At 35.5% G+C, this 26,778-nt stretch overlaps 5 protein-coding genes across 9 annotated transcripts; 2 read left to right on the top strand and 3 right to left on the bottom strand.

Annotated features, from left to right (window-relative positions):
* The first annotated feature begins 47 nt into the window (after nucleotides 1-47).
* LOC110810313 (glutaminyl-peptide cyclotransferase-like) lies at nucleotides 48-6,795 on the top strand. 3 transcript variants are annotated; one of them, XM_022036444.2, is made up of 12 exons: nucleotides 48-1,166; nucleotides 1,247-1,303; nucleotides 1,627-1,662; nucleotides 2,071-2,135; nucleotides 3,123-3,186; nucleotides 4,321-4,438; nucleotides 4,625-4,722; nucleotides 4,858-4,928; nucleotides 5,054-5,081; nucleotides 5,259-5,313; nucleotides 5,618-5,745; nucleotides 6,446-6,795. In XM_022036444.2, exons 1-11 carry the CDS (start codon nucleotides 915-917, stop codon nucleotides 5,713-5,715), a joined length of 942 nt encoding a protein of 313 aa, XP_021892136.1. In that variant the 5' UTR covers nucleotides 48-914; the 3' UTR covers nucleotides 5,716-5,745; nucleotides 6,446-6,795. The 3 variants fall into 3 exon arrangements, with proteins under 3 accessions (XP_021892136.1, XP_021892137.1, XP_021892135.1); XM_022036445.2 differs by lacking the exon at nucleotides 6,446-6,795 and adding an exon at nucleotides 5,838-5,928; XM_022036443.2 differs by lacking the exon at nucleotides 6,446-6,795 and having other exon boundaries at nucleotides 49-1,166; nucleotides 5,618-5,928.
* LOC110810286 (ABC transporter A family member 2-like) lies at nucleotides 6,237-11,808 on the bottom strand. The gene is made up of 16 exons (XM_022036397.2): nucleotides 11,291-11,808; nucleotides 10,430-10,661; nucleotides 10,112-10,290; nucleotides 9,839-10,024; nucleotides 9,620-9,715; nucleotides 9,338-9,541; nucleotides 9,075-9,234; nucleotides 8,764-8,993; nucleotides 8,479-8,596; nucleotides 8,306-8,382; nucleotides 8,135-8,224; nucleotides 7,895-8,038; nucleotides 7,508-7,813; nucleotides 7,359-7,439; nucleotides 6,922-7,098; nucleotides 6,237-6,686 (listed from the first exon to the last, which is right to left on the bottom strand). Exons 1-16 carry the CDS (start codon nucleotides 11,657-11,659, stop codon nucleotides 6,423-6,425), a joined length of 2,913 nt encoding a protein of 970 aa, XP_021892089.2. The 5' UTR covers nucleotides 11,660-11,808; the 3' UTR covers nucleotides 6,237-6,422.
* Nucleotides 11,809-12,879: 1,071 nt separating this feature from the next.
* LOC110810285 (ABC transporter A family member 8-like) lies at nucleotides 12,880-21,462 on the top strand. 3 transcript variants are annotated; one of them, XM_088210636.1, is made up of 19 exons: nucleotides 13,551-13,792; nucleotides 13,901-13,954; nucleotides 14,317-14,689; nucleotides 14,813-14,892; nucleotides 15,033-15,171; nucleotides 15,731-15,850; nucleotides 15,926-16,050; nucleotides 16,185-16,343; nucleotides 16,732-16,894; nucleotides 16,973-17,098; nucleotides 17,198-17,281; nucleotides 18,008-18,363; nucleotides 18,763-18,963; nucleotides 19,363-19,472; nucleotides 19,580-19,664; nucleotides 19,909-20,037; nucleotides 20,140-20,245; nucleotides 20,486-20,574; nucleotides 20,989-21,462. In XM_088210636.1, the coding sequence occupies exons 2-19, from the start codon at nucleotides 13,952-13,954 to the stop codon at nucleotides 21,283-21,285; spliced, it is 2,745 nt and encodes a 914-aa protein (XP_088066762.1). In that variant the 5' UTR covers nucleotides 13,551-13,792; nucleotides 13,901-13,951; the 3' UTR covers nucleotides 21,286-21,462. The 3 variants fall into 3 exon arrangements, with proteins under 3 accessions (XP_088066760.1, XP_088066762.1, XP_088066761.1); XM_088210634.1 differs by lacking the exons at nucleotides 13,551-13,792; nucleotides 13,901-13,954 and adding an exon at nucleotides 12,880-13,289; XM_088210635.1 differs by lacking the exon at nucleotides 13,551-13,792 and having other exon boundaries at nucleotides 13,832-13,954.
* A 60-nt stretch (nucleotides 21,463-21,522) lies between these two features.
* Nucleotides 21,523-23,704, bottom strand: LOC110810284 (putative polygalacturonase). Its single transcript, XM_022036394.2, has 6 exons — nucleotides 23,644-23,704; nucleotides 23,223-23,555; nucleotides 22,935-23,049; nucleotides 22,651-22,825; nucleotides 22,432-22,502; nucleotides 21,523-22,298 (listed from the first exon to the last, which is right to left on the bottom strand). Exons 1-6 carry the CDS (start codon nucleotides 23,677-23,679, stop codon nucleotides 21,610-21,612), a joined length of 1,419 nt encoding a protein of 472 aa, XP_021892086.1. The 5' UTR covers nucleotides 23,680-23,704; the 3' UTR covers nucleotides 21,523-21,609.
* A 355-nt stretch (nucleotides 23,705-24,059) lies between these two features.
* Nucleotides 24,060-26,365, bottom strand: LOC110810283 (putative polygalacturonase). Its single transcript, XM_088210637.1, has 6 exons — nucleotides 26,205-26,365; nucleotides 25,751-26,083; nucleotides 25,475-25,595; nucleotides 25,225-25,399; nucleotides 25,069-25,139; nucleotides 24,060-24,876 (listed from the first exon to the last, which is right to left on the bottom strand). Exons 1-6 carry the CDS (start codon nucleotides 26,235-26,237, stop codon nucleotides 24,188-24,190), a joined length of 1,422 nt encoding a protein of 473 aa, XP_088066763.1. The 5' UTR covers nucleotides 26,238-26,365; the 3' UTR covers nucleotides 24,060-24,187.
* Nucleotides 26,366-26,778: the final 413 nt, after the last annotated feature.

Genomic DNA, 26,778 nt, shown 5'->3' with positions numbered 1-26,778 from the left:
TGTTAAGAACTAGTACAGTAAAAACACTATCATAACCTGACGTGAGCTCAGATTCCAAGCTAAGTCAAGACCATCCAGGGAGAACCAAAGTTCCGCTTGGAGAACCGAGCAAATTCCAGTCCCCCCAGGTCACTGACCGTTGCAATTCCTACCCAACGCACCTGCACAAGCAATGTCGCTACTAACACGGAGCGCCCCGTCCGTGGTGATCTTTATCCAATTCTGGGGCGGTGGAATCCAGCTGATGAGGTCTTCCTGTTTCTGAAAGTGTTGCACCCGTATTTAGAATAATTTTTAATCAATATATAGGTTATAAAATGCAGTGAATTAATCCATTTACCCTTTGATTCACTTAAGCGCTGAAAATTAATATAATTCGCTCTCTCTTCTCTCCCGGAGGAGTGAAGGCCTCATCTTCATCTTCTCGCCGTTCTCCCCGCCGGTCTCCCCCTCGGACGTGATAATTCTTCATCGTGAGTCGCTGTCTTCGTCTTCCACTTCATGATATTCAAAGATATTTCGTGCTCGCGCAGATGTTTTATCCATTACTTTTTCATCCATGACGCTGGAAGAACTGCCGTTTTAGTTGCCCGCCGGACGCTGGAAGAGCACCGGAACGGTGGAGGAAGACCGCGCGGCCACCTACTTCGGCGAGACTAGTGGTCAGGTCGATCACTGTGAGGAGCAGTTGAGCTCGAGGACATATCGGTCATTTAAATGTTATCATTCCGTTCATTTTTCAATTCCATTTAATACATTTCCGAAAAAGAAAAATCTACACCTTTGAAACGGCGCCGTAATATATTGTAAGTCAAGATGTCGCCTCTTTCTCAATTAACGACGACATCTCGGATAGTCTCAGATTGTCGTCGTCACCTTCAGATGCCGCAGCCTCAGTAAGACCGATCTTATTAATGGCTTCCAAACGGCACAACAAGCAGATCAATAAACGATTTGGCGCTAAGAGCAATACGACAATGAATACTCGTTTCAGTTACCGGAAAATCTCTATACTAATACCAGTTGTTTTCGTCTTCGCTTCTCTTCTTATCCTTGCAATTTTTTTGAATATTTGGAAAACGCCGGTGAGTTCTCGTCGGGGGCCGCAAATTTATACGGCTGAAATAGTGAACGAGTTCCCTCATGATCGGAATGCCTTTACTCAGGTTCGTTCAATTTTGTTGTCTGATTTTGAATTTAGGAAGAACGTGATTTGGTTAGGGATCTGAGGTTGTTTTGCTTGCAGGGTCTGCTTTATGCTGAAAATGATACCTTATTCGAGTCAACTGGGCTTAACGGGAAGGTAATGATGATACTGGTCTCTCTTTGAAATGGAGTAGAAATGTATAATTGATGTTCAATGTGCCGTATAGTCGTAGTTTCTCTTTGTATTCTGCTTCAATTTGGCATGTTTTTATTTCCTCCATCATGATTGGCGAGATTAAGAGCATCTGTTTTTCTTTGAGAACATTTTAGATTACACACTTCAGTTGCTGACTTGATGTTACTCAATTATATCTTGATTGTGTCTATCATTTTGATAGATCATATTTTTCTCTATGATTCATTTCTGCTCAGATTCATCATATGCAATTTTTTTTTTCTAACTTCCCATTATTGTTTCAGTCATCGGTTCGGCAAGTAGCTCTTCGGACCGGAAAGGTAGATATTCCTGTTGCTAGTTTTAAAAGTTTCTGTTTGTTTCAATTTCTAGTATAAGGATAGCGAATTTATTCCTAGGAAATGTGAAATTATGGGAGGGCAAGTACATTCACTGGTGTTGTGAAGAGAGACTTGTATTAGTTGGGGATAAGCTATTTGGTACCAGGTCTAACAGGATCGGTCAACATATTTGTCGTACCTTTCTCAGCTTTTTGGCTAAGATCAACCGTAGTCAATTATATGTGTCAATTAGATTATTATGCTATGCATGCTGATGTTCCATGGGGATAAGAGCTTATTCAAGTCCAAATGATAAAAGAGTTTTATCAACCCTTGGTTTTAATCTTGGAACCCGCCATTTTTAACTATTTGTTTTTCATTTCAAAATTCATGAAATGTCTAATACAGGTTCAGAATCTTCAGAAGATGGATTACTCCTATTTTGGCGAGGGTTTAACTCTTCTTGGCAAAAGGTTAGTCTGGAAAACTTGCTATTTGCTCTTCGTTATGTTTTCAATAAGAAAATAAAAAATTGAAATTCAATTAGCTCTTGGTGTTTTCTTATGTGATCACAGTTATCTATTTAACTACTGGCCAGTAAGAAAATGAATCTGCGCTTTTCGTCTGACATTCAATATCTGTTAAGCCTTTTCTTTCAGTTCTTATATCGTACTTATAGGTGCCTTCTTTAAATAAGTGTTGGTTTCATGTGAGGTTTCCGTGCTTGGAAAAAAAAAAAACACTTGGGACGTATTGCGCAAATTGTTGGTCCTGTACTTAGATGTAGCCTTTTTCCCCGGCAAGATGCATTATAATTTACATCCTTTGGGGATTGAGGGTTGAGATATTGTCGGTGAACAAATTAATATGACTTGTGAAATACAGCAATTATCAGGAAATAATAGAGTTAGACCTGTAGCTATTAGGATTCTAACCTGCAGTCTTTAGGTCATAAGCCTAACGAGTCGACCAATTCCTCTATCCCACTTCTTCTCCTTCCATTTCTTTCACTATTCCCTTGTACAAATATTTGTTCATGAAACATTTGGTGGGTTGATTGGATGGAGTGTTGTTTCTCGAAGAATGATAGGAAACCTAAAAGAGGGAAAACCTAAAAGAAAAAAAATGAATTTTGTTGAGTGAATGTCACTGTGCATGTCTGTAATGAACTTGTTACTTCTTTTTCCCCAAGCCAAATTGTATTTTGTTTTTTTTTTCTTGAATGCTACCAATAAACTAGATTGTTGTCATTAAAAATAAGAAGAAATATACTTAACCCAGATATTGAGTTTATATAACAGCAGATTTGGTGTTTGTAGACCTCGTTGGAATAACAGGTTTCTGTGCATGCACTCGTACTTATTCTAATATAATTTTTTTTCCCTACTTTAACATATGAACCAGTGTCAACAATTGAAGGTAACAACACTAATGTAGTAAATTTTTATGTTCTTTTGTAGGCTGTTTCAAGTAACTTGGTTGACGAACACTGGTTTCATATATGACCGTTATAATTTAAGCAAAGTTTGTGCTTCAGTGCTTTCCTTCTAATGTTCCTATTTTGTTGCTGTTCTTATCATCTGAGTTTTTATATAGTCATTATAAAATATCTTCTGATTCATATTCTTAATTAAATCTGTTTGCTGCTTTGTTTAGATTTGGGGGTGTTATTCTTGATTCTTCATGCATTCCTATAAATCATCTTAATCCTCCATGTAGCTTCTGAAATAAGAAGTTGGAAGTAAAATTGAATATTGAAACTTAAATGAGAATAATTGAAGAGATGTAATGAGGAAACATAGTTCAATGGTTTGTACGGTCTCTAGGCTAAGAGTTCTAAAAAAAGGATTATTGCCTCTAATCTAGAATACTTCACTTGATGCTCTGATGAGCCATCTGATCTCTAGGCTGACAAGATAAAAGCAGAGCCTCTTCTTAACTGAAATCTCAATGATCCAAAATCTCCTCAACTTCCCCTTCCCAAACCACTTCATAAGTTTTTGTTTCTATCACCAAGAAAGTTTTTGGTGATAGAAATGGTGTGGTGAAAGAAAACCAGCCAAAAGATGAAGGTATAAAACCCTAGGTAGAGGGAATCCCTGCTTGCTAGAAATACACTCTCACTAGAAACTGGAAACTAAAACTCAACAGACAGTGTATTATTTGAATAAGTTTCTGTTGTCTCCAACAACATGAATTTTAGTTACTTTTGTACTGAAAACAAAATGGGTCTTGTCATCCGCCTGAAATGATGGTTTACTGTATCTTATGCTTTTTATAAAAAAAATATAGGCAGGCCAAGCAGGACTTTATTACAAGAGTTACTTATGTGAAAATAATTGCTGCTTTGAGATATTTAGCTAGTAGTTTCTATTTTGGTTTTGTCATGATGTTATGTCCCTGTTTAAATATTGTATATGAATTCCAAAGGCTATCAGATATTTATGGTCCTAAATTAGTCTTTGATGTCCCCGTTAAAACTTGAGGCAATGTGATTATTACCCTTTACCCTGCTGTTTCTTCTGTATAGGATTATTAATGACACACATAAAAGTGGTCCTATCCAGTCTATTACTAGCTACATTTTTTTTTTTAACTTCTCCTTTTCCATTGCCGTATCTGGATCCCACATAATGTATGCTTTTGTGTTAACTGCAGTTCAAAACATTTACTCATCAGATGCGTGATGGGTGGGGACTAGCAACTGATGGAAATGTTTTGTATGGAAGTGATGGTAGTTCAACACTGTATCAGATCGACCCTCAAACACTGAAAGGTTTCCCTTGCATACAACAGCCAGTCTCAATTCAGTTTCTTTTCCTCCATATTTGTTGGTCTAATTATAAGTACACTAACATATGGTGTTTCTGTCCAATAAACTGGTATCTTTTTATTTTTACTGACAGAGAACTCTCCTGCTTATTTTGTGTTGCCATTGAAATTTTGGCCTTATTTATTGCAGTCACAGAAAAGCACATTGTCAAATACAATGGTCATGAAGTAAGCCAACTCAATGAGCTGGAGTATATAAATGGTGAAGTTTGGGCAAATATTTGGCAGGTATTTCCTCTTATATTGAGTTTTACTATTTTCTAACCTGGTAGGAAATTAGCTAGCAAGGACTATCTATTAGCCAATGCTTAAGGTGTATTGTCGTTTTGGATGTATCTGAGGTAATCTTGTTTTCTTTTGTAGACTGATTGCATTGCTAGAATCTCGCATAAAGATGGTGCTGTACTTGGATGGATACTTCTTCCAAACTTGAGGTCCTCTCATTTGCTATCCCTTCTCGACAAGTTAGCTTAAATTTGTTGCCAATATAATTAATATTGGCACAATTGGTTCTTAACATGTATTAAGGGACTAACTTTTTCTTTATTTTCCTCAACAGGGAAAAATTGTTAAAAGCTGGGAATCGTGTAAGTACTGACTGCCATATGTTTATTTTTAAGAAGATTGTGGAAGGAAGTTCTTAAGGGGGTTTTCTGTTAACATATGTTTGTCCTCTTTCCTATCCTTATGGATAATCAGATTGTTGTATGAATTCATTTTCTTTTGGTTTCTAATTTACTATCAAATATCTTATTGTGCTCTAGAATATTGATGTTCTGAACGGCATAGCATGGGACAGTGATAACAAACGCATTTTTGGTGAGCCTCAATACTCCAGTGTATTCCAATTTCTCTGTCATTCATATATGGGGCCACAAATCATATCTCATCTGTTTTCTTCCTCCCAATCCACAATATTCTTTTCTTTGTAATCACCTGCTAATGTCTGTCTTTAAGTACTTTTATCTTGAATTATGCCTATCCTGCTGCTTATAAAGGCTATATTTAATGTCAAAAAATCCGTTTCGTGGTAACCCACTAGTTCTTGCATTGTCGTCTATTATTGTTTGTGGTGTTCGTGTTTGGTCGGCCACATACATATATTAAAACGGCTCTTATGCAGTGACTGGAAAATTATGGCCAAAGCTTTACGAGATCAAGCTGCATCCAGTGAAGCAGCATTTTAAAGCTGGAGTTATCGAGGAACTCTGTGTGAGATAGCCATGCATGCTGCAGCAAATGACTAGTACGGTGAGTGTGAGTATACTCAAGTAATTTTGCGATGTAAGAAAAATATTTTGATGGGTTATTTTATTACAATATCTGTGTAATGTATCATTTAGGTCATGCGGGGAAGGAAGTACATTATTCTCGAAAGTTATACAATGTTTGGAAAAAATATATCATTTATATTACAGTTTTTACAATGTGTCATTTAGGGTTTGATTGCAATAAAATGAAAGAATTATTTGTAGATTTTATTTAAAAATTTATACTTAATTCAAACATAAAAAATGAATTTAAAATAAAATATGAAGTAAAATCGAGGCAATTTTTAAAATTTGAATTGAGTTGATGAACATTTAGAATTGAATTTATACATAAGATTAATTTATTCTTAGGCATAAAAAGTTGTGTCATGTTTGGCAAGTAACTAGAACTCCTTTTAGTTTTCTATTTGACATGTAAAGAAACCTCAATAGAACTAAGATGATTTGAACATAGAAAATTAAACTCTGTCATCATAAAAAATTCAACTTTGATATCACTAAGGTGTCTGTTTACAACACTATAAACTCCTTGCGATAAAAAAGATATTGTAAAAAGATAAAAAGAATAAAAAAATTCATTATCTAAAGAAACAAAAATAGATGAAGAATTCACCATGTATTCGCTAAATTAAGGAAAGAGATCATCGAGATATAGAACTAATTTCTAGTAATCTGAGCAGGATCAATTACAAAGCCATGAACCGATCCTCTCCGGTTATGGCCATTGCCTAGGGAATTTCCAGGAGAAAGAAATGAAGAAGCCATCGTGATGTTAGAAGGCACTGCCATTTCAGGAGAATGACCTGAAATGCAAAGGCTACCCTTTTCATCTTCTTCCCAGAATACTTCAACCATAATACCTCTCGGATTTTCTGAAGTTTCTGTTCCTGGGATCCCCACGAACCTTGCTCCTATAGGTACCTGCATTGTCATGACAAAAAAAGCACCATATTTCTTTAATTTTTTTATGAATTAGTCTTGTACTTCAAACATATTACAATGCATATGTAGGTTTTATATGTTCGTTTTATCTAGTGGAGGCAAACTTTAGTTGAAAATACAAGCAATTATATCCCATGTTAAATTAAATTCTGTCCTTAAATTTGATGCCCCTAGAACAACAAGGTTAAAGAAGAAGTGGTTAAATTGCACTTACCTTCACTGATACACCTGGTCTTAAGGTCAAAGTGGCCGTGCTTCCATCTATTGCAGCATTCTCGAGCTCTGCCTGCCTCGCTATATTTAGGAAGACTTCTTCTAAGGTTGCAAGACCAAGTTGAATATCTGCTATGCCAAATTCATTTTCTCTATCTTGCAGCTCCACAAAAAAATTCTGTTTGAAAATTACAAACTCCAAAGGGATGAGCAGGAAAAGAAAGAAGGTTAAACAGAAAGTATAAAGAGAAGATTGTTATGTTTCTTGAGATTGTTGCATGTGTCATGTTCATGATTATATCTTGTTACTACCTACATTAATTTCAAACTTGAGCTGCTACACAGGTTAGTTAGCGGTTAGGCATTTTACTTAAATTCCAAAGAGATTATTAAGCAATTGCAAAATAAGGCAAGATGAAATATAAGCAACGAACTTACAGTTAAAAGCTTCTCTCTATCTCGTGGAATAACAAATGTGCAGAAAGCTTTGTTTTCCTCCAGCGGTATCACATTCAAGTGCTGTAAAAAGATCAAATAAATTAGGGAGCAACTCTAATCAAAAGTATAATAAGTTTTCTACGACATACTTGTTTAAAGAAGTGCTTCACGGCATCTTGGTTTTCTGCACCAACTGCTTCTATATTGGTACGACTTTGTACATTATTGTTTCCAGCGAAGCTAACATTAGTAATAAAGCCAGTACCAAAACGTGACTTCAGCCTGATAGATGTTCCAATGCAGCGGAGCCTACCCTTTGCCATGATTCCTATGCGGTCGCTTAGAATGTCTGCTTCTTCCATAGAGTGTGTTGTGAGGACAATTGCGCGCCCTCTTTTGGCGTCCTGTATTATGTCCCATACATGTCTCCGTGTGATTGGATCCATACCAGTAGTCTGCAGATGAACAATATATTTAGCAACACCAGTAAGGAAATAAATTCTTCACTTAACCTGATCAAATACATATGGATGTACCGGTTCATCCAAAAAGACCAATTTAGGATCTCCAAGCAGAGCAATTGCAACACTAAGGCGGCGTTTCATTCCTCCACTGTAACTCCCAGCTCTAACTGCAGACTTCTCAGTTAGTTTTACATCTGCCAATGACTTGTGAACTAGCTGCATTTTAACAAGGTTAATCATCATCAATTACTGAAATGACAGCAAGAAACATGGGAGTTGAGTCACTCCGTCTGAGGTTTAAGAAGCACATACTGACTGAATTAATGTTGTTGGTAGCCCTTTAATACTGGAAAACAGGTAGAGGTGCTCTTCAGCAGATAAAGCATCCCAAAGGATGTCAAACTACAAAAGGATAAAACCAATATTAGTAATTGCACAATGGATACAACAAACACTCAGCAAGTGAAAGATATAATCAATCACCTGTGGACAAACTCCTATCAGTCTCCGAATGTTTGACATGCCAACGGAGCTTCTTATGGAATTTCCGTAAATAAGCGCTGCCAACAAGGTAGTTTTTAATATTATTAGATGCCTCCCAAACTCCTTCCCCTCTACCCCAGACCCAATACAAAGACTACAAGAATGCTGCTTACCATCTCCGTAAGTCGCTGGTGTTATACCAGTCAAACAGTTGATTGTAGTAGTTTTTCCAGCACCGTTGGGTCCAAGCAGACAAAATAATTGATCTTTTTCAATGTTCAACCATAAGCCCTGAAAGTTTACAAAATTAGCACTTTAATTCATGCTAGAAGATAAGTTCATATAACAATTTTTTTTTTGCTTCCGGATGTTGGCACTTAGTGAGTGATTACACACCAGATCAACCTCAAGAAAAAGGATTGTTGGATGGAAAGGAAATTTCAGAAGAAGCCACTTACTCTGATAGCATGATACGGTGAAGTCCTTTTGCATTTACAGCAGCAACCAATATTCCTTGTTCCGGGAAATGTCTTTACAAGGCCACGTATCTGAACTGCAACACTAGAATGAACAGAATCTTGCCTTGTTTGTTGTTTAACAGTATTTTCTTCTTCAATGACATCCTCATCCTCTGGAGGGATATGTTGCGGTGGTGGAACAGAACCCATGCAACCACAAATTCCACCCTCTATGTAGGAAAGGAGAAAAAGGGTCAGTGTTATTTGTTAATAACAAAATGTCACCAGTTAAGTGAATTTCAAACTCATACCTTCTACCTTGTTTCCACCTTTCCCTGTCCAGTAACCAGGCCTTAAAAAGTAGAAAATTGATTTTCGCACACCATAAGCGTTTGGAAGTACGTTATCCAAGTATATAGCCAAAATGAACCAAAGGGCAAAACTTCCAATCAGCCATAGGTAGATATCATTCTGTCAAAAAGTAAGAGATATAAATATAGCTACAATGACAACATTAAGATGCAATGCATGGTGTTGCAGATATTAGAACCTTAAGGTCCAAGTTTTGACTTACAATTGTCATCACACAATCACCATCAACATTTGGAATACACTCTGCTCTTTTGCTCCAGCTAATTCCAGGATTGCGAGGAGTTGTAATTGCTTTGCTAAGCAGAGCCAGTCCTTGGGAAAACGGATTAGGTGGAAACAATGACCAAATGGCTCTAAGAAAAGTAGAGGATTTGCGATCATAAGGGAAACCACTTGATGTGGCAATCTACAACAAGAAAATGAGAGTTTCATTACTAAGGAACATATAACTCAACTCTTAAAAGAGGTATTTAGGAGACTTTACCTCTGTGATAAAACCAACTATGAACAAAAAGAAACCAACTGTGGTTGCTGAAGATGACTTGCTAATGTAAGATGACAGCATGAATGCCAGACCCATCTACCATAAGGATTCAAATGAAATTTAGATGAATATATTAAAAATCAACCAGTAGAAAGTAGCAAATATTTGAACTCAAGCAATAATGAAAGACTAGCAAAGGTTGCTGGAACAAAAGTTTACCAAGTTGAACTGGAAAAGAAAGAAGAGAAGAAACACTACTACAAAACTGTTCTTCAAGAAAAAATCAAACTGGAACATCATTCCAAAGAGAACTGTCAAGATTGATGAAACAGTTGTGATGATTCCTTCCCAAGTTAGCCATGACAACCAATAAGCAGAATCAAAAAGACCCATCATTGTCATTGCCTGTTTGTGGAGAAAAATCCACAATTAGTAATAATTATGTAAAAAAGGCTGTAAATGCTAATCCTCGATTGAACTAAATTTTCATACCTGCCGAAGTTTGAGCTCTTTCTCTGAAACCAAAGAACTGATTTGAAACACAAAACCAAACATGGCCACAGTAAGGAAGAACACTGGTCCCATGCTATCCAGTATAGAAGAAGCTTTTGGTGCGGGATATGCAGGGCGGGCAAATTCCTTAAATCCAACAGCCCAGCTAAAGTTTGGATCTGAACATGCATGGACAGGGTCACATATTAACAAATATTAACTGACCAGTTAAATTTAAGTATAGATGTCATTACTTAAGAAGCATACCACTTAATAAACTCATCTTAAAACAAAGGAAAAACAAAACTTAATCAGTACCTCCAATTAGAAATCTAGAAATTTCACGTTCAGCGGCAATCTGGAGTGGGATTTGCATTCCAAATGTGGGATCTTCATTAATCCCACTCGTATCTTCTGTGGTAGAATTAGTCTGTATACCATAGCCAATTACTGTAGCATTTCTTTCCGTAAAATGCAAAGCTCCAGGTACACGCATGGGATTAGCAAAAAGCCATTCGTCTACCTCCTTGGTTGTTCTAAATGATTTAACCTGCATAGACAAAGTCAATGAGGGAATGCCACATTTCATCTACTTCCAGAATAAGCAAAGCCTTAGTTTTACATACATATGATTGAAAAAAGAAATAATAACGATGTGAAAGTTTATTCAAAACAGCCACTGGTTCTAGTCTTTCAAAGAGTGATCCCAAAAGATTAAATCCAAAAGAAAAAAAGAAGCAAAAGCTACTGCACTTGCTTCCATCTGAAATGCTACAAAAGTTACAATTAAAAGAAAAAAAAGAAAAAGAAAGGCAACAGAAGCTTTTACGTCGAACAAAAATTAACCAGGACTACTGATTCCAGACATCAAACAACTGATAAGGGTAAAATTCGAGTTCTACTTTTCAATAATCTTATAATTGTAACTGAAGAATTACATTTGTCCAAATAGCAAAGCATCCTACGTCATTGTCTGTCCTTTCGTTTTTATTCCCATGGAGTTTCTGACAGACCAAACCCATTTTTTAGAAGAAAATTCTGTCACTCACCTCAGCCACCAACCACTCATTTCATTTATAATCAACTGCCTTTACGCTGTTCATTCAAAAATCAGCACAGGTTTTCATCCTTATTTTCTCGTCGACCAACAGAAATAAAAAACACAGAAAAACGCATTACCTTACTATCTGGAATCGGTCTACCAGGATTATTGGCCATGATAGCTCTGACAATCCTTCTGACTCTTCGGCTCCCGTTTCCGCTCCAAACGAAGTCAAAACAAGGGAGCTTCAAGGATAACTTATCCTCGCAAGGAGGAATTGATGGCGAGACTAGCATCACCGGGTCCGTATCGGCTTTCATTCCCGTCGAAGACGCCAACCTCGCCTCCGTCGCTCTCTGTATTAAGAAAATGAGGAGGATGAAGAAGAACGAAGAGAACAGCTGAAGAAACGTCGCTGTCTTATTCCTCCATGAAAGTAGTAGGTTCTTCTTGAGGAGCGCTTTGAATTGCTGGTAGAGCAAAGGGAAACCTCTCTCCAAATCCATGCTTGTACTCTTCTCTCAAATCTTTCTTAACTTACTTGCTTTCTATTGTAGGCTCAATGACGATATATATACGCGTACACACACACCTATATGAACTATAAAGCATCACGGAAGTATCTCACATTCGATTTTGAAACGCAAAACCAGGAAAGGAAAGAGAGAAAAGAGAGGAGAGACAGCAGGGCCAAAAATCACGCAGTGTTGCTTTCCAAGCGTTTCAGTTTGTTTTCCGCGGCTTCTGTTTTCCGTTTGTAGGATAGTTAATAACTCCAGCCGGCACTGTGCCGTTCCGTCAGTTGTAAAATTGGAAAACAAATTTCCCCCTGGAATTTCACGGAATTACGAAATTGCCACTACGTTTTGAATTTCAAGTAACTAATCCATCCCCGCCCCCCAAATCTGGTAAACGGCGTTTTTCAATTTGAGGTGTGGTAATTAATTAATAGCCGAAAAAGGAAAAGAATTAAGGAATAATATTTGTTTTTCGAGGAAATTAAGGAAGAGAAATTTAATTTAAGGATAAAGTGTGAAACCGTGTGGCTAAAAATGCAAAAGAATAACAAGCAATCTGATAACCGGGTGTAATTAAAGAAAACAAAATCAATAATATTAATTAACATTTAATTACGTTGGATTAAGATTAATTAACAATTACATGACACATATTTTCTACAATTAAAAACTCTTATCCTTTTTAAGCTTTCCTTCCGGGCTAAGATATTATTTACAGCCCAAAAAATTAGAGAAAAATGTGAAGATATAATGAAAAATGAAATTTCATAAAATGATTATATTAAGTTTGATATTTAAAAAAATAAATTAATAATAATAAAAAAATCGAATATTATTATTATTAATTTATTAATATATTAATTTAAATTCTTGTAAATACAAGATTAATTTATTATTAATAAGATTATGTTTATTATAAATTTTTATTTTAAAATACTAAAATTATAATACTTGGAAATTAATATCTGTATTGACTAAAATATATTAAATTAAATATTTTAAAATAATTTAAATCATCAAAATAATTTTATAAAAATTTTAAAATAATTAATTTGTAGAATTATATTTGATTGGATTATTTTATTTATTGTAGTCAGTAGTAAATTATTTGCGTACGGATTTATTTATGGGATTCAATGGTAAATCGTCTGTAAATTAGGGGTAGTTCGGGAATTACAATTAGAAGTGTAACCGTCGTCCGTCAGGTTTCCAGAGACTGAAAGCGCGTGGGCGATGAAAGGAAAAAAGACGATCATTCAGAGCAACTCGTGATTTTTGGGAGCGAAAATGGCGGAATAGGTTTTAAGCTGATGAACACGTAATTTCTTTTTCCAAAGGACTGAAACACGTAGCTATTAAATGGAAAAGAAGAGATATAAACAGTGACGAGTCACCGTTGACAGAGTAGAGACTTCATTCCACATTGGAAAGCACAAGAGCTTCGCTCGATTGTTTGGCGCCCGATAAGTTCTTTTGAATTGCAACTCTTCATAGTTTAAAGTTTATTAGGAAGTTCTTTTGGCCTTCAATGGCTGATCCGTCGCATTTTTCACGTCCTCGACCTACCAGTTTCGGTGCTCAGGCAAACGCTTTGCTTAGAAAGAACTTAACGTTTCAGGTCCTTCTCTCCCTCTTGCTCATCTCTCTCATTCTCTCTCTTTATATATGTCTGTGTATGTATATATAAGCGCTCTCATATGGATTCTTTGTTTATGAGAAAATGGAAGGATTTCTCCCTCGTCTATGACTGTTTCTATATTCGGATGAATTAATGGCTAAATATTGTATGTTTTCTTACTGTGTATGACAAACTATGACTATTCGTCTGCATTTTTCTGGTCTAGGACTGAAACGTATGTGCAGAAACTTATCGACAAACTGGTGATTTCAAGATTTTTTTAAAAAACTTATCGACGAAAGATTATTATATCTTTGGCTGTATTACGTAATAATTGGTGAAAAAATGTTGAAATTCCGTGGACATTTGACTGTATTACGTAAGCACCATGAAAGAAAAAACAAAAGCGAGAGTGGCTACTGACTAAAAAACAGACCCAGCCCAGTCGCCTTCTAAAAGTCCCTTTTGTCGTCTTCGACATCAATTGCCCACTGCGGAAACCTGTAATGCTTTATTAAGATAATATTTTTATAACCTGAGACATCGGCTTTTTGTATATTCACGATTTCTACTTTTTGCCTCTCACTGTTTTTCCGGGAACTACCTTTCAGGATTGCAGTGGATAAATCCCGCACAGACGTGTGAACCTCCCAAGTCACTAGATGGTTAATTGGTCATTATTTGTGTTCTATTACTGTCTTCTGATTGACTGAGTTATATCCGGATTGATGCTTTGCTATGGACGAACTTTAGTTTGATGGTCATATATGGTTCAGTCCTTGATTTGCTGCCTTCTGGGACCTGCTTGAGTGTTTTGTTAACTTTTTGAATTTGTTTTAGTGTTTTCTCATGTATGGAAACTAATTGAACGCATTATCTAATGATAATTTTTGGGAATGAATGTCTATTTCCCCTTGAATTGATATCTTTGAATATGGTCGTTCTAATGAAAATAATTTGATTGCCAATGTGGTTATTTTAAGTTTTATCAAATTGATGTCCCTGATGACATACAATTTTCCTTCAGAAACGAAATATCTGCGTCAACATTAGGCTCATCTGTATCCCTATCGTCCTCTGCCTTTTACTTGTTACCGTGCAAGTACTTTTTGAGACCGTAATAAACGATGCAAGCAACTGCCAATGTACTTGTGATAACAAGAAGGAAGCTGGTGAATGTGAGAGAACCTGTGCGTTGCAGTCTTTGCAGCAAGAAAATTTTTGTCCTATTCGTAGTCCTCTAGAGTGGCCTCCGTTATTACAAATACCACCTCCTGAACAACGTGCAGTGAGAACCAGTTTCATTCCATCCCCAGACTTGCCAAATGAATCATGCAGGAGAGCAGGAACCTGTCCCGCAACTGTATTTTTGACTGGGAATAATCGGTCTCTCGGAGAAGGTATATTTCTCGCTAGCTTCTTATGTTCGAAGCTTTTTGCTTCAAGTATCTATCCTTCTTCCCATGAGGATTTTAATATCAACGTCCATGTGCTGGTTTGACATTAATCTTCGTACTTGACAGCTCTTGCTGGGAATATGTTCTCTAATTCTTTCCTTCTCAACCTTTCCGATGATACTGGTAGTTTAGCCAACTATGTCCTGGTATGTTCGTTTTTCCTTTTCTCTTGGAGTTCTTTAATTTTCACTTGCTTATGGTTCTCTTTTTTAGCTTTCATTCTCATGGTTGTGGTTATTCTTCCCTTTATAGCTTTACTTATAGTCGGTTTCATAAAATGTTTAAGGGTACGGCAACAGAGACCCCAGATTCGTATTTCCTTGACACTGCTTTTGATTCAAAACTTCCCATCTACAGCATTGAACGGCAATGCATCCCAAACTCTACATATTCAATTCATATTCAAGAACTTGATCTGCAAAAAGGTACACAGTTTTGGCCCCTTATGTTGGTGATTTTCTCATAAAATTCTTCATTCCATGTAACTGCTAAATGTGAGGTTCACCTGTTGTAAAATGGATGAGGACGAATCAATTGTTCTCCATGATAAAGATATTCAGAATGAAGAACAATAATGGACATCAATATTATGAAAAAGAGGCGCATGTATGCTTGCACGCATCTGAGCAAGTAAAAGCATATATGTTGAATCTGCACGCATGCAAATGCATACAGAAGGCTCCCTATTTTCATCTTGACCCTGAAATTAAGTCGGTAAAGCAAAATATGACTAACATGATAAGTTTAGTTGGTAACTCAACCACATTGTTCCCTATTTTCATCTTGACCCTGATATTAAGTCGATAAAGCAAAATAATTAACATAATAAGTTTAGTTTGTAACTCAACCACATTGTTATTTTCAGTTAACATAACAAAAAAAGAAAAAACTAGGAAACACAATATGGCGGAAAGAAGAATTTTTTTTGGGCTTTAAATTGCTTACAAGGATTGTTGCTTAAGGAACCTTTATTATGTCTTTCAGAGGTTGAATGTGTTCAAGGTCTATACTTATGGCGCAATACTTCCACTGACGTGAACAATGAGCTATACAGGGGTTATTACAAAGGCAATTCAGAGGGAAAGACTAACGGGATTGTTGCAGGTTGGTCTCTTGATCTTATTTATCAATATGTTCATTAACTAGATGATGATTCTGGCTATTTGAATTTTTTTACAGCTTATGATTTCTTAAACTCAAATATATTTAATTTTAATTTGAGTATATGGTATAATTCAACCTCTACGAAGAAAGCAGTGAGAGAACATTCTGAATTGGTGCGAGTCCCCCGTTCTGTGAATTTGGTATGTATTCTGAATTTGGTTGAATATTCCTTGTTATTTCAGACCAACTGTTTTCCTGTTTGCATCATTAATGTGCTTTTTTTTTTCTCTTATATCTATCTGAATGCTGACCTTTTTTATTTTTATAATCATAGGCATCCAATGCGTACCTCCAGTTTTTGCAAGGGCCTGGAGCTAGAATACTGTTTGAGTTTGTCAAACAAATGCCCAAAGCAGAAACTAAACTCAGACTGGATATTGCATCCGTGATTGGTCCACTTTTCTATATATGGGTTATTCTACAGCTATTCCCTGTAAGTATAGCTGCTGGTTCTCATTTTCAATGTAACTCTTGATTTCATTTCCTTGTCAAGTTATTTATCATGAAAATGTTCTTAATCTTGACGTGTCATTCTCTCAATAGTCTCTTAAGTTTACAATTTTTCCTTGAGGAATTTCTTAAATGTATATCTACTTTTGTTCTACTCATCTGAACTATGAATACTCTGGTTGTGACCATGATGAATAATTAACAATAGCTCCTTTTTCCTCATATGATACATATACTTCCCTGAGTTGCTGAGATTGACTTCATCTTGGTGATTCTTATAGCTATCTTGTACAACCTATCATCCCATGGCTATTTGATGTAACCTTGTTGATTTATGTCCATGTTTCCTTAAATTTTGCTTTCTGATGTAGGTGATTTTGACATCCTTGCTATATGAGAAACAACAGAAACTGAGAATCATGATGAAAATGCATGGGCTGGGTGATGGTCCATATTGGATGATTACATACACCTATTTCCTTACTATATCTCTACTCTACATGCTATGTTTCGTGATATTTGGCATATCCATAGGTAATTAATGCAGGCCTTCGACATGTTTCAGTTCTTTTTTTAGTATAAGTTAACTGTAGCTGGTTTGCTTCCTGACAGGTTTGTACTTCTTCAGCCTCAATGACTATGGTATCCAATTCATGTTCTATTTTATCTACATAAACCTGCAAATTGCCCTGGCTTTTCTGGTTGCCTCAATGTTTTCAAATGTGAAGACTGCTACAGGTATGATTTTGTAACTTTATAGTAGTTAGTGAATAGAATGCTTGCTTCTTTCTTAATTGTAACTGACTTTTTCATGTGGTCAAATGTACATCATTGCAGTTGTGGCTTACATATTTGTTTTTGGAACTGGTCTTCTGGGTGTCTTCCTTTTCCAATCCTTTCTTGAAGATCCATTATTCCCGAGTAAGTTTGAGAAACTGCAGAAAAGAATTTACTTTCTGATTCACAAGGCCTAAGAATAAAATTTATTTGCTTGTTTCAACTGCACGGCCTAGCGAGCACTTGAAAGGGTTTGAAACTTCTTGTAGCAAGCTTCTGTCTTAGATCTCTTTTTTGGTAATATAGAATCCAAATTTTATTATCTATTAAAAAAGAAGATTTAGTAACTTTCAGAAATCTCTTGATTTTAGGTGCCATCTATGTTTGTCTTGGTGTCTCATAAAGTATTTTGAACATAAATCAACCGGATTTTAAGAAATTGGATGAGTATTAGATTGATTCATCTTCTTTCTGTTTTGTGTGGAAGAACCATTTTAACCATTGCATGCCTTGAACAAGTAGGATCCTTGTATCTGGAGGTTATCGCAAGAAACTTTTTGATAAAATTGAAAGTTTAAAAAATAGAAAAAAAGAAATTTTGGGGGGTTGTGGACCTCTTTCGAGATGAAGGTTCAATACATTTATTTATTTTGTTTTTGGTTACAATATTGAACGGTAGTCTATTGTATGCTCTGTGTTGCTGTTGCGTTCTGTAATTTATGTCCTGCAACTTTGCTAAAAAATGTGCAAGTATGGGCAGTAGCTCTTTTCATGGATACCATTATGTTGTTGGTTGTCTATCTTCTGTATTTCATTTGGATTTATTCTTCTTAAAACTCTTGAAATTGAGACAATTTTCTTTTGTTGTAGGGGGTTGGATTATTGGATTTGAGTTATATCCTGGCTTCTCTCTATTCCGTGGACTATATGAGTTTTCGCAATATGCCAGCAGGGGGTTCTCTAGTGGGACTTATGGGATGCAGTGGAGAGATCTTAGTGAAAGTGGGATGAAAGAAGTCCTAGTTATCATGATAGTTGAGTGGCTGGTGATTCTTATTTTTGCATATTATGTAGATAAAATTGCATCTTCAGGAAGTAGCAAAAGTCCTTTATTTTTCTTGCAAAAACTCCGGAAGAAACCTTCTTCCTCTTCTGAAAAGCCTACCCTTCAAAGGCAGGAGTCTAAAGTGTTAGTTCAGATGGAGAAACCAGATGTCAATCAGGAGGTAACTCTGTTTGTTTCTCTTTACTTTTTGCTTCTATTCAGGGTTAAGCTTTCCAAACATGTCAAAGACCACCTACTGGATTGCAAGAAAGCTGGTTTACTAAACAAAATTTGTCAATCTAGTAAAACTTAAATGTGCGGCACATGTTCTCATATTTTGTATGGGTATGCTTGAGTTTGCACGCCTATGAAATTCTTGATATGTATTTTTCTTTTCTCTTCTCTTCAAATTCTCTTGTTGAAGACGATCAATGCTTGCTTATTCTCTCCTCACTGTAGTAGTATAGCAGTCCAAGTTCTGTATCGTTTTGGGGTTACTTATTCCTATTCTATTATTAAATTGTTTTAGTTATATCCTGTTATCTGACAACTCATTTTTTATAATTTATTTTATTTCCAGAGAGAAAAGGTTGAACAGCTGCTAGTTGAATCAAGCACAAGCCATGCTATCATATGTGACAACCTCAAGAAAGTGTATCCAGGGAGGGATGGAAACCCTGCAAACTTTGCTGTAAAAGGTCTATCTCTTGCTTTGCTGCAAGGGGAATGCTTTGGTATGCTGGGTCCTAATGGCGCAGGCAAGACATCTTTTATTAGTATGGTAAGTGTAAATGCCGTTCAATATCTGTAATTAGTAAACCTAGATTTCTGTAAGCCACTTTTGTAGACTCCATGTTTCGCTGCCTTTTATGTGAGATAAAAGAAATGTCCATCGGGATCTTGAAAGAACTTTTCTGGGTATCTCATATCTAAGAAATAACTAAGAAGGGTGAGACAGAATTTCCTGGTAGGATGTTACTCACAGAATAGGCATATTGCTGGTGCCATCATGGGTGATGTTTATTGTTATTGTTTTCAAGTTTTCCTCTCCTTTGTTGTTTCTTATAGTTTTTCCTCCACATAACGTACTTCAAAGTTGCCTGAGAGTTTTTGCTTTACAGTGGTAAACTTTATTTGTCTTGCATATTCTCAGCAAATTTAGTCATTATGTCTCTGACAGATGATTGGACTCACAAAGCCAACATCTGGGACAGCAGTTGTTCAGGGCTTGGACATTCGAACAGATATGGATGGAATATATACCAGCATGGGTGTCTGCCCACAGCATGAGTATGCTATTAATCACTTTTGTGGCAAGAAAAGTGGGTCTTTTCTTTCATCCTATGCAAAATTGCAACAGTTCTCATCTTTTCTTCCCACTGATTGCTTACTTTCAGCCTTCTTTGGGAAACCCTGACGGGAAGGGAGCATTTACTATTTTATGGCAGACTTAAGAATCTCAAAGGTTCTGCATTGAAGCAAGTAAGCTCTCATTTTTTATGGCGGATTTAGAATCTCAAAAGTTCTGCATTTACTACAACGAATAACGGATCTGTTATGTAAATCAAGAATTGAATGCAAGCATTTTCATAGAAATAGAGAATGTGGTTTAAGATAAAAACTGAAGAATACAATTAAAAGTTTAATTGGTACTTTTTATTATAAAATACGTAGAAGGTGGTCTCTGTTTCCTTTCTATTGCCAATACCTGTACCTCTGATTTCAGGCAGTGGAAGACTCTCTCCAGAGTGTCAATCTGCATCATGGAGGCGTTGCTGACAAACAAGCTGGGAAATATAGTGGAGGTATGAAGAGGAGGCTTAGTGTGGCCATTTCTCTGATTGGGAATCCTAGAGTATGTCCTCATCTATCTTCAACTAAATTTTCTGATTCATACCTTTATGGTAGTTTTCTCTCATTAATGCTGTTATGGTATAATACTCTTGAAATTGTCAAGGTTGTTTATATGGATGAACCCAGTACTGGACTGGATCCAGCCTCTCGGAATAAATTATGGGACGTTGTTAAGCGTGCAAAGCAAGACCGTGCAATTATTCTGACTAGTAATCTCCCTTTCTAATTTTTTCTCTTTCCATAAGTTCTGAATTTACATAATTTGCTCTTCATCCTCCTCCTCTTAGAGCTTTCAAAAGAAATAAGGAAGTAGCCCTTCATATACCTGTTTCATAGGCTTATATGATATTCACCAAACTGTGTTTGTTAAGCCAACAAACATATCTCATTATGACAGGATATGTTCACCTATTGTTTTGCTGAGAAAGGTTGTTTTAAATGTTTCTCAGCTCATTCCATGGAAGAGGCAGAGGTCCTGTGTGATCGATTAGGAATTTTTGTTGATGGAAGCTTGCAGTGCATAGGAAATGCAAAAGAGGTAACTCTAATATGGTAATCTGAATAGGATAAATGTAAATCAGACGTAGCTATGTGCCTTCTTTCCTCCTCCTTTCATTTATGTTCTCAAAACTAAAGTCTCAATTTGGTACCTCAAAGCACATTAGTTTTCGTTTCTCAAATATTATGTTTATGCGTGTTTTAATCTATATGACAATATGTATATGGTGTGTTTTTTAGTCCAATACATAAAAATTATTTTGTGAAGAATAATTTCTAAACTCAAATCACTTTTACTATATATCTTTCTTTTAAATTATGAAATTAACTTATTTATGTACAAACTATATATAATTTAGAAAACGAAAATTAGAAAATATTTTCATGTAGTAAACTCAGCTTTAAATATTACATAGATGACTGTTGAATGATGTTTACCATCTGTTTATGATAGTTGAAGGCTAGATATGGAGGAACTTACGTGCTTACGATGACAACTTCTGAGAATCACGATGAAGAAGTGGAGCAATTGGTGCAGCACCTTTCTCCGAATGCTAAAAAGATATACCATATATCGGGAACCCAGAAGTTCGAGCTGCCAAAACACGAGGTCCAAATCGCGGATGTATTCCAAGCTGTTGAGAATGCAAAGGGCAGGTTCACAGTTTTTGCTTGGGGTTTGGCTGACACCACTCTTGAGGATGTCTTCATCAAGGTTGCTGGTGAAGCTCAGGCCTCCAAGGACTTATAATGACACCATAGTTTGTAAGATCCAATCTATTCAATATTTAAGGAGTCTGTTTGGTTGAAATTTGTTATTATCACTATTTCTATATCGTAACGTAGTTATAATTTTTATAATTATTGTTGGATCGAACCAATTTAACTCCTATATAATATATTATTAGATGACAGATTTTTATTCCCACGTACTAAAGGATCGTAACAAGATCTATAATTCCTTATCATCCGATTTTCAAAAAGCATAACAAGAGAACTAAATCCGAAAACTCATTTCGTTTATTTCTTCTGAGATATTACAAAAGTTTTCTTGATGATCATCTTTTGGCATGCACTATATTGTACATTTTTGCAGCGGAATATCCTCAATTGGTAGTTTATCATCTGGGAAAGGACAATCCATAGGTTGTTCCTTTTCTGGCAGCAAAGTGCAAGCTTTGGGCGTAACCCGGCTCGTAACTCCAGCCACATCACTGCAATCCCATTGCAACTTCTTTGCTTTTTCGCTCAAGCCAATCTCCGCATTAGAAATACATATTCCAGCAAAAGGATCTTGTTGAATTCCCTCGAGGCTAGCCGAAAGTGTGACATTTTCGGCCGTTATATCGTTGTAGTTTATGTTTTCGATTTTAGGAAGAGCATGCGGATCAAAACCAGGACTCGGGTGTGACTTATAGTCGCCTGCCATCCAAAACACATACTTCATGGTCTTCAATGTCATTCTCCTTACAAATATGTCCTTAACGTAGCCTCCTCTTCCAATGGCTGTCTTAATTCTAACACCAGATTCTGTGTTGATTGCTACGATGTCTTCAGCTCTGACATCTTTGACTCCTCCAGACATCTCGCTGCCAAGAGCGATTGCAGCACTGCGTGGCGAAATGCATGCGAGCCTTCTGATGATCAGTTGTTGGGTTGGCATTCCAAATTTTATTCCAAACTGATCAATACCACTCTTAACGGCAACGCAATCATCTGCTGAGACTACGAAGCAATCTTCAATTCTAGTGTTTGTGCAAGAATCTGGTGATAAACCAAGAAATTTGTATTGATTAGTAAGTAATTAAGAGTTTAAATAAAAACCAGAACTAATTGGTTCAAGAATTTAAATAAAGCTACGGTCGAAATATATATATATATATATGTATATGTAAACCTGGATTAATCCCATCTGTATTTTCAGAATCAATTGGTGCAAGAATTGTGACTCCTTGGATTAGGATATTGCTGCAATTTCAACACTAGATCAAACCCAACTTTTATAAATCTCTCTCTCTCTCTCTCTCTCTCTCTATATATATATATATATATATATATATATATACACACACACACACACACGCATGTATATATAATACCATTGTTATAAACGTACCTGCTGTAAACCGGATGCACATTCCATGCAGGTGAATCTATCAGAGTTACATTAGAAATCTGGACATGATCAGAGTACACGATCTCAATCAGACATGGACGGGTGTTTTTAAATTCACCCTTTTTATACTTTTCCCACCAAGGTTTGCCTTGCCCATCAATGGTCCCATTGTTACCTGAGGATAATTGGGTATAAAAATAAATCCAAGTTAATTATTATAACTGATGTTATGCTGTATAACAAGTAAGAAAATCATAAGAACATAATTTGAAAATCATAATCACCTGTAATTATCACGTCTGTAAGATTTGTTCCATAAATGAGACTACTGTATCTTCCTGGAGAACTTTTGTCACCGTAAGAGGGCAACGCAGGAAGAAGAGGCCATCCTGATTCATCCTGTAATACATATATAAATATAATTAAATAAAAAAAAGGATGAGTCCGAATTTTTTGACCGAGAGTTAACTTTTCGATTCTATTAGATCAAATATTATAAACTGATCGCTGATAATTTATAATACACTCGTAAAGCGACGAGTTATACGTTATTAGGGTTTTTTTTCGTTCACCTGAGATGCGAGAAGGGTGGCACCTTGTTGGATGAAAAGTGTAAAGTGACTAGTAAGATTAAAACTACCAGTCAACCACTTTCCAGGAGGAACAACGAGCTGAGCTCCACCATCTCCGGCCAAAGTACTGAGTTTGTCGATAGCAGCTTTAAACGCTTTTGTATTAGAGGTTTTTCCATCAGGAACACCGCCGAAATCCACCAAAGAAGCAGTATGTTTACGGCAACTCAAAGCCGAATATTCAATGCCCTGCAAATTTTTATCTGATCCACATTGCACCGTTCGTAAATTCAAGAATCCCAGCACCAATACGCCAAACAGTATTTCAGTGATCTGCAAAAAATATTTATACAAACTGAAAAATATAAAAGAATAATGTTTTCTAGCAAAACTTGAGGGGCGAAGAGAAGAGTATACTTACATGGAAGTTTTGATGCTTGATACCCACTAACTCCATTGATGGGGGGCTCCGAAGAACACTGAGTTTTATCTTGCATTGTGTGTGTGTGTGTGTGTGTGTGTATATATATAATGAGAAGTTAAAAATATATACGAGGATGTTAATTAAATGAATATCTATACTTGGAATAAAACAAAATCATTACCCACTTCATGTATATGTACATATATCCTACATAATTAATGTAACTGATAGCTTAAACAATAATAAATACACAATCAATGATATTTAATATTTTAACATGAAGTCAAAAACATGAATCGTGCATAAATCTATACCACATTATCTGAAATTAACTTTTAGTAAAAATAGAGATGCTGATATTTAAATATTACATCTTTTACTTGATACTATTTTTAAATAATTATTAATTCATAAATAAGTAACGTATAATTTTTATTTTTAAGAGAAATTTAAGGTTTAAAATACAATAGCATTACCTCTTTTTCTATTTTCTAAAATAAGTTTAACGAAAATTATTTCGTAACGATGCTATATTTGTTTACTATATTTTACATTTTTGTATCGAGATATCCTCGATCGGTAACCTATCATTCGGAAAAGGACAATTAATAGGTTCTTCTTTCTCCGGCAACAGATTACAAGCCTTAGGATTCACATGGCTTGTAACTCCGGCGATGTTGGTGCAATTCCACTGCAACTCCTTTGGTTTTTCAGTCAAATTGATACTGACATTAGAAATGCATACTCCGGTAAAGGGGTCTTGTGGAATCCCCTCAAGTCTCGCTGAGTATGTTACGTTTTCAGCCCTTACGTCTTTGTAGTTTATGTTTTCGATCTTGGGAAATGCTTTCGGATCAAAGCCGGGATCAGGGTGTTGATTATAAGACCCTGACATCCAAAACACATACTTCATGGTCTTCATGTTCATTCTTCTTACAAAGATGTCTCGAACATAAGCTCCTCTTCCAATGGCGGTTTTGATTCTAATACCAGATTGTGTGTTGATTGCTATGATATCTTCGGCTCTAACATCCTTAATTCCTCCGGACATCTCACTACCTAGAGCGATTGTGGCACTATCGGGGGAAATGCAAGTAAGTCTTCGAATGATCAGCTTCTCGGTTGGCATTCCGAATTTTATCCCGTATTGATCCCAACCACTTTTTACCGCGATGCAATCATCTCCCGATACTATGTAACAATCCTCAATTCTAGTGTTTGTGCAAGAATCTAATCACAAATCAAAAATTAATATTAGATTAGTAGGCAATTAAGAATAAAAATCGATGCATACAATTATCAATTACGTAACGTAAAAATACTAATCACAAAACTACATAAATAACGTTTAACTAGAGACGAATACAGAAGTATAGTTCGATTCAAATCCACGATTTACAAGAGAATGTATTATTATACTACCTGGATCAATCCCATCTGTATTAGGAGAATCGATTGGTGCAAGAATTGTGAGTCTCTGGACAAGAACATTGCTGGCAATCATTCAAAAATTTACTTCAAATTGTTATGGTTATATCAAAACTATAAGAATTAATTCTGTAGTTTATTACAATTTACCTGCTATAAACAGGATGAACATTCCATGAAGGTGAATTGATCAAAGTAATGTCTGAAATTTGAACACGGTCTGAATGCATAATCTCAATCAGATAAGGTCTGGTATTATGTAATTCGCCATTACGGAATTTTTTCCACCACGATTCACCTTGTCCGTCAATTGTTCCATTATTTCCTAAAACCAACAATAAACAAAGTCATGAATACTATATATATATATATATATGTAGATATATAGAAACTACATTACCAGTAATTATCACGTCGGTAAGATTTGTGCCAAAAATGAGACTACTAAACCTGTCTCCGGGAGCATCTCTTCCTCTTCCGTAAGAAGGCAATGGAGGAAGAAGAGGCCATTCTGATTCATCCTATTAAAATTACCCAACTGGTTAATAACTTCATTTAGAAAGAGTTGATTACCATCTTGATTTTCATATTAAATATATATATATATATATATATATATATACACACACACACATATATCACTCCATTATAATCTTTTTCTTGTATTTGTATTTACCTGAGATGCAAGAATAACAGCTCCTTGTTGGATAAAAAGAGTAAAATGACTAGTGAGATTAAAACTACCAGTGAGCCATTTCCCAGGAGGAACAATGAGCTGAGCTCCACCATCTCCAGCCAAACTACTTAGTTTATCAATGGCAACTTTAAATGCTTTCGTATTAGAGGTTTTTCCATCAGGAACACCGCCGAAATCCGTCAACGAGGCTGTGTGTTTCCGGCAACTCAAAGCCGAGTATTCGATGCTCTCCAAAACCCTACTTGGCCGACACTGTGCTGTTCTCGAATCAAACAATCCCAACACCAATACGCCAACTACTATCTGAACGATCTGTCATAATTTACGAAAAGAAAATTTTTAGAAAACACACGAACAGAGAAGAAAATTCACTAAGAAAGTTGAAGGAATGGAGAGGATAGATATATATATATATATATACACATATAATTACATGTGATTTTCTTTGTTTCATATACAACTCCATTGTTGTGAAATTTTCATGAGAAAATTTGTGTCTTCTGTGTTTTTCATCTCTTGTATCGAACTATAAATAAAGAAAACATGAATTAAATGTATACATTTAGAATAATATCATTATAAAATCAAAAAATTATAATACAAAACCACATTTTAACTATTATTTTCTTTTTTAAGATAGATAATACACCTATATTTGATATTAAATTTATAACAATAGATATACGCAGAAAATATATGAATAGATTATTAAAAATAGAATAAAAACATCTATAATATAACAAGTATATCTAATATTTAATATTAGAAGTGTATCTAATATCTAACAATTATATAACTTTTTTAGTATAATATAACGTATGATGATTTTGTTTTAGATAAAAATTAAAATTTATATTTCTATATTTAAGAATTTGGTTAATTATATGAATAAAATCTGTCAGTTTAATCATTATATAACTCAGATATGATAATTATATTATATGATTTTTATGATCAACTCTTTCTAAATTGATATTATAATTCACTATCAATTTCGTAATTTATAC

This window comes from Carica papaya, chromosome 9 (assembly GCF_054855325.1).
Source record: "Carica papaya isolate Zhongbai chromosome 9, ASM5485532v1, whole genome shotgun sequence".
Lineage (NCBI taxonomy): Eukaryota > Viridiplantae > Streptophyta > Magnoliopsida > Brassicales > Caricaceae > Carica > Carica papaya.
The sequence above is the reverse complement of the archived record's forward strand: the minus strand, read 5'-3'. Positions and strand labels throughout refer to the sequence as shown.

Coding starts and splice junctions, on each gene's coding strand:
- LOC110810313 (XM_022036444.2), top strand. CDS start 915: ATGGCTTCCAAACGGCACAACAAGCAGATCAATAAACGATTTGGCGCT. Junction 1,304..1,626: donor CAACTGGGCTTAACGGGAAG/GTAATGATGATA, acceptor TTATTGTTTCAG/TCATCGGTTCGGCAAGTAGC. Junction 4,439..4,624: donor CGACCCTCAAACACTGAAAG/GTTTCCCTTGCA, acceptor TATTTATTGCAG/TCACAGAAAAGCACATTGTC.
- LOC110810286 (XM_022036397.2), bottom strand. CDS start 11,659: ATGGATTTGGAGAGAGGTTTCCCTTTGCTCTACCAGCAATTCAAAGCG. Junction 10,662..11,290: donor GACCGATTCCAGATAGTAAG/GTAATGCGTTTT, acceptor TTGTCTATGCAG/GTTAAATCATTTAGAACAAC. Junction 7,099..7,358: donor ATAGAGAGAAGCTTTTAACT/GTAAGTTCGTTG, acceptor ATTTTCAAACAG/AATTTTTTTGTGGAGCTGCA.
- LOC110810285 (XM_088210634.1), top strand. CDS start 13,200: ATGGCTGATCCGTCGCATTTTTCACGTCCTCGACCTACCAGTTTCGGT. Junction 15,172..15,730: donor AGAACTTGATCTGCAAAAAG/GTACACAGTTTT, acceptor TATGTCTTTCAG/AGGTTGAATGTGTTCAAGGT. Junction 15,851..15,925: donor GACTAACGGGATTGTTGCAG/GTTGGTCTCTTG, acceptor ATTTTTTTACAG/CTTATGATTTCTTAAACTCA.
- LOC110810284 (XM_022036394.2), bottom strand. CDS start 23,679: ATGGAGTTAGTGGGTATCAAGCATCAAAACTTCCAT. Junction 22,826..22,934: donor TACAGACGTGATAATTACAG/GTGATTATGATT, acceptor AATTATCCTCAG/GTAACAATGGGACCATTGAT. Junction 22,299..22,431: donor TACAGATGGGATTAATCCAG/GTTTACATATAC, acceptor GTTTATCACCAG/ATTCTTGCACAAACACTAGA.
- LOC110810283 (XM_088210637.1), bottom strand. CDS start 26,237: ATGGAGTTGTATATGAAACAAAGAAAATCACAT. Junction 26,084..26,204: donor TGAAACAAAGAAAATCACAT/GTAATTATATGT, acceptor AAATTATGACAG/ATCGTTCAGATAGTAGTTGG. Junction 25,400..25,474: donor TACCGACGTGATAATTACTG/GTAATGTAGTTT, acceptor TGTTGGTTTTAG/GAAATAATGGAACAATTGAC.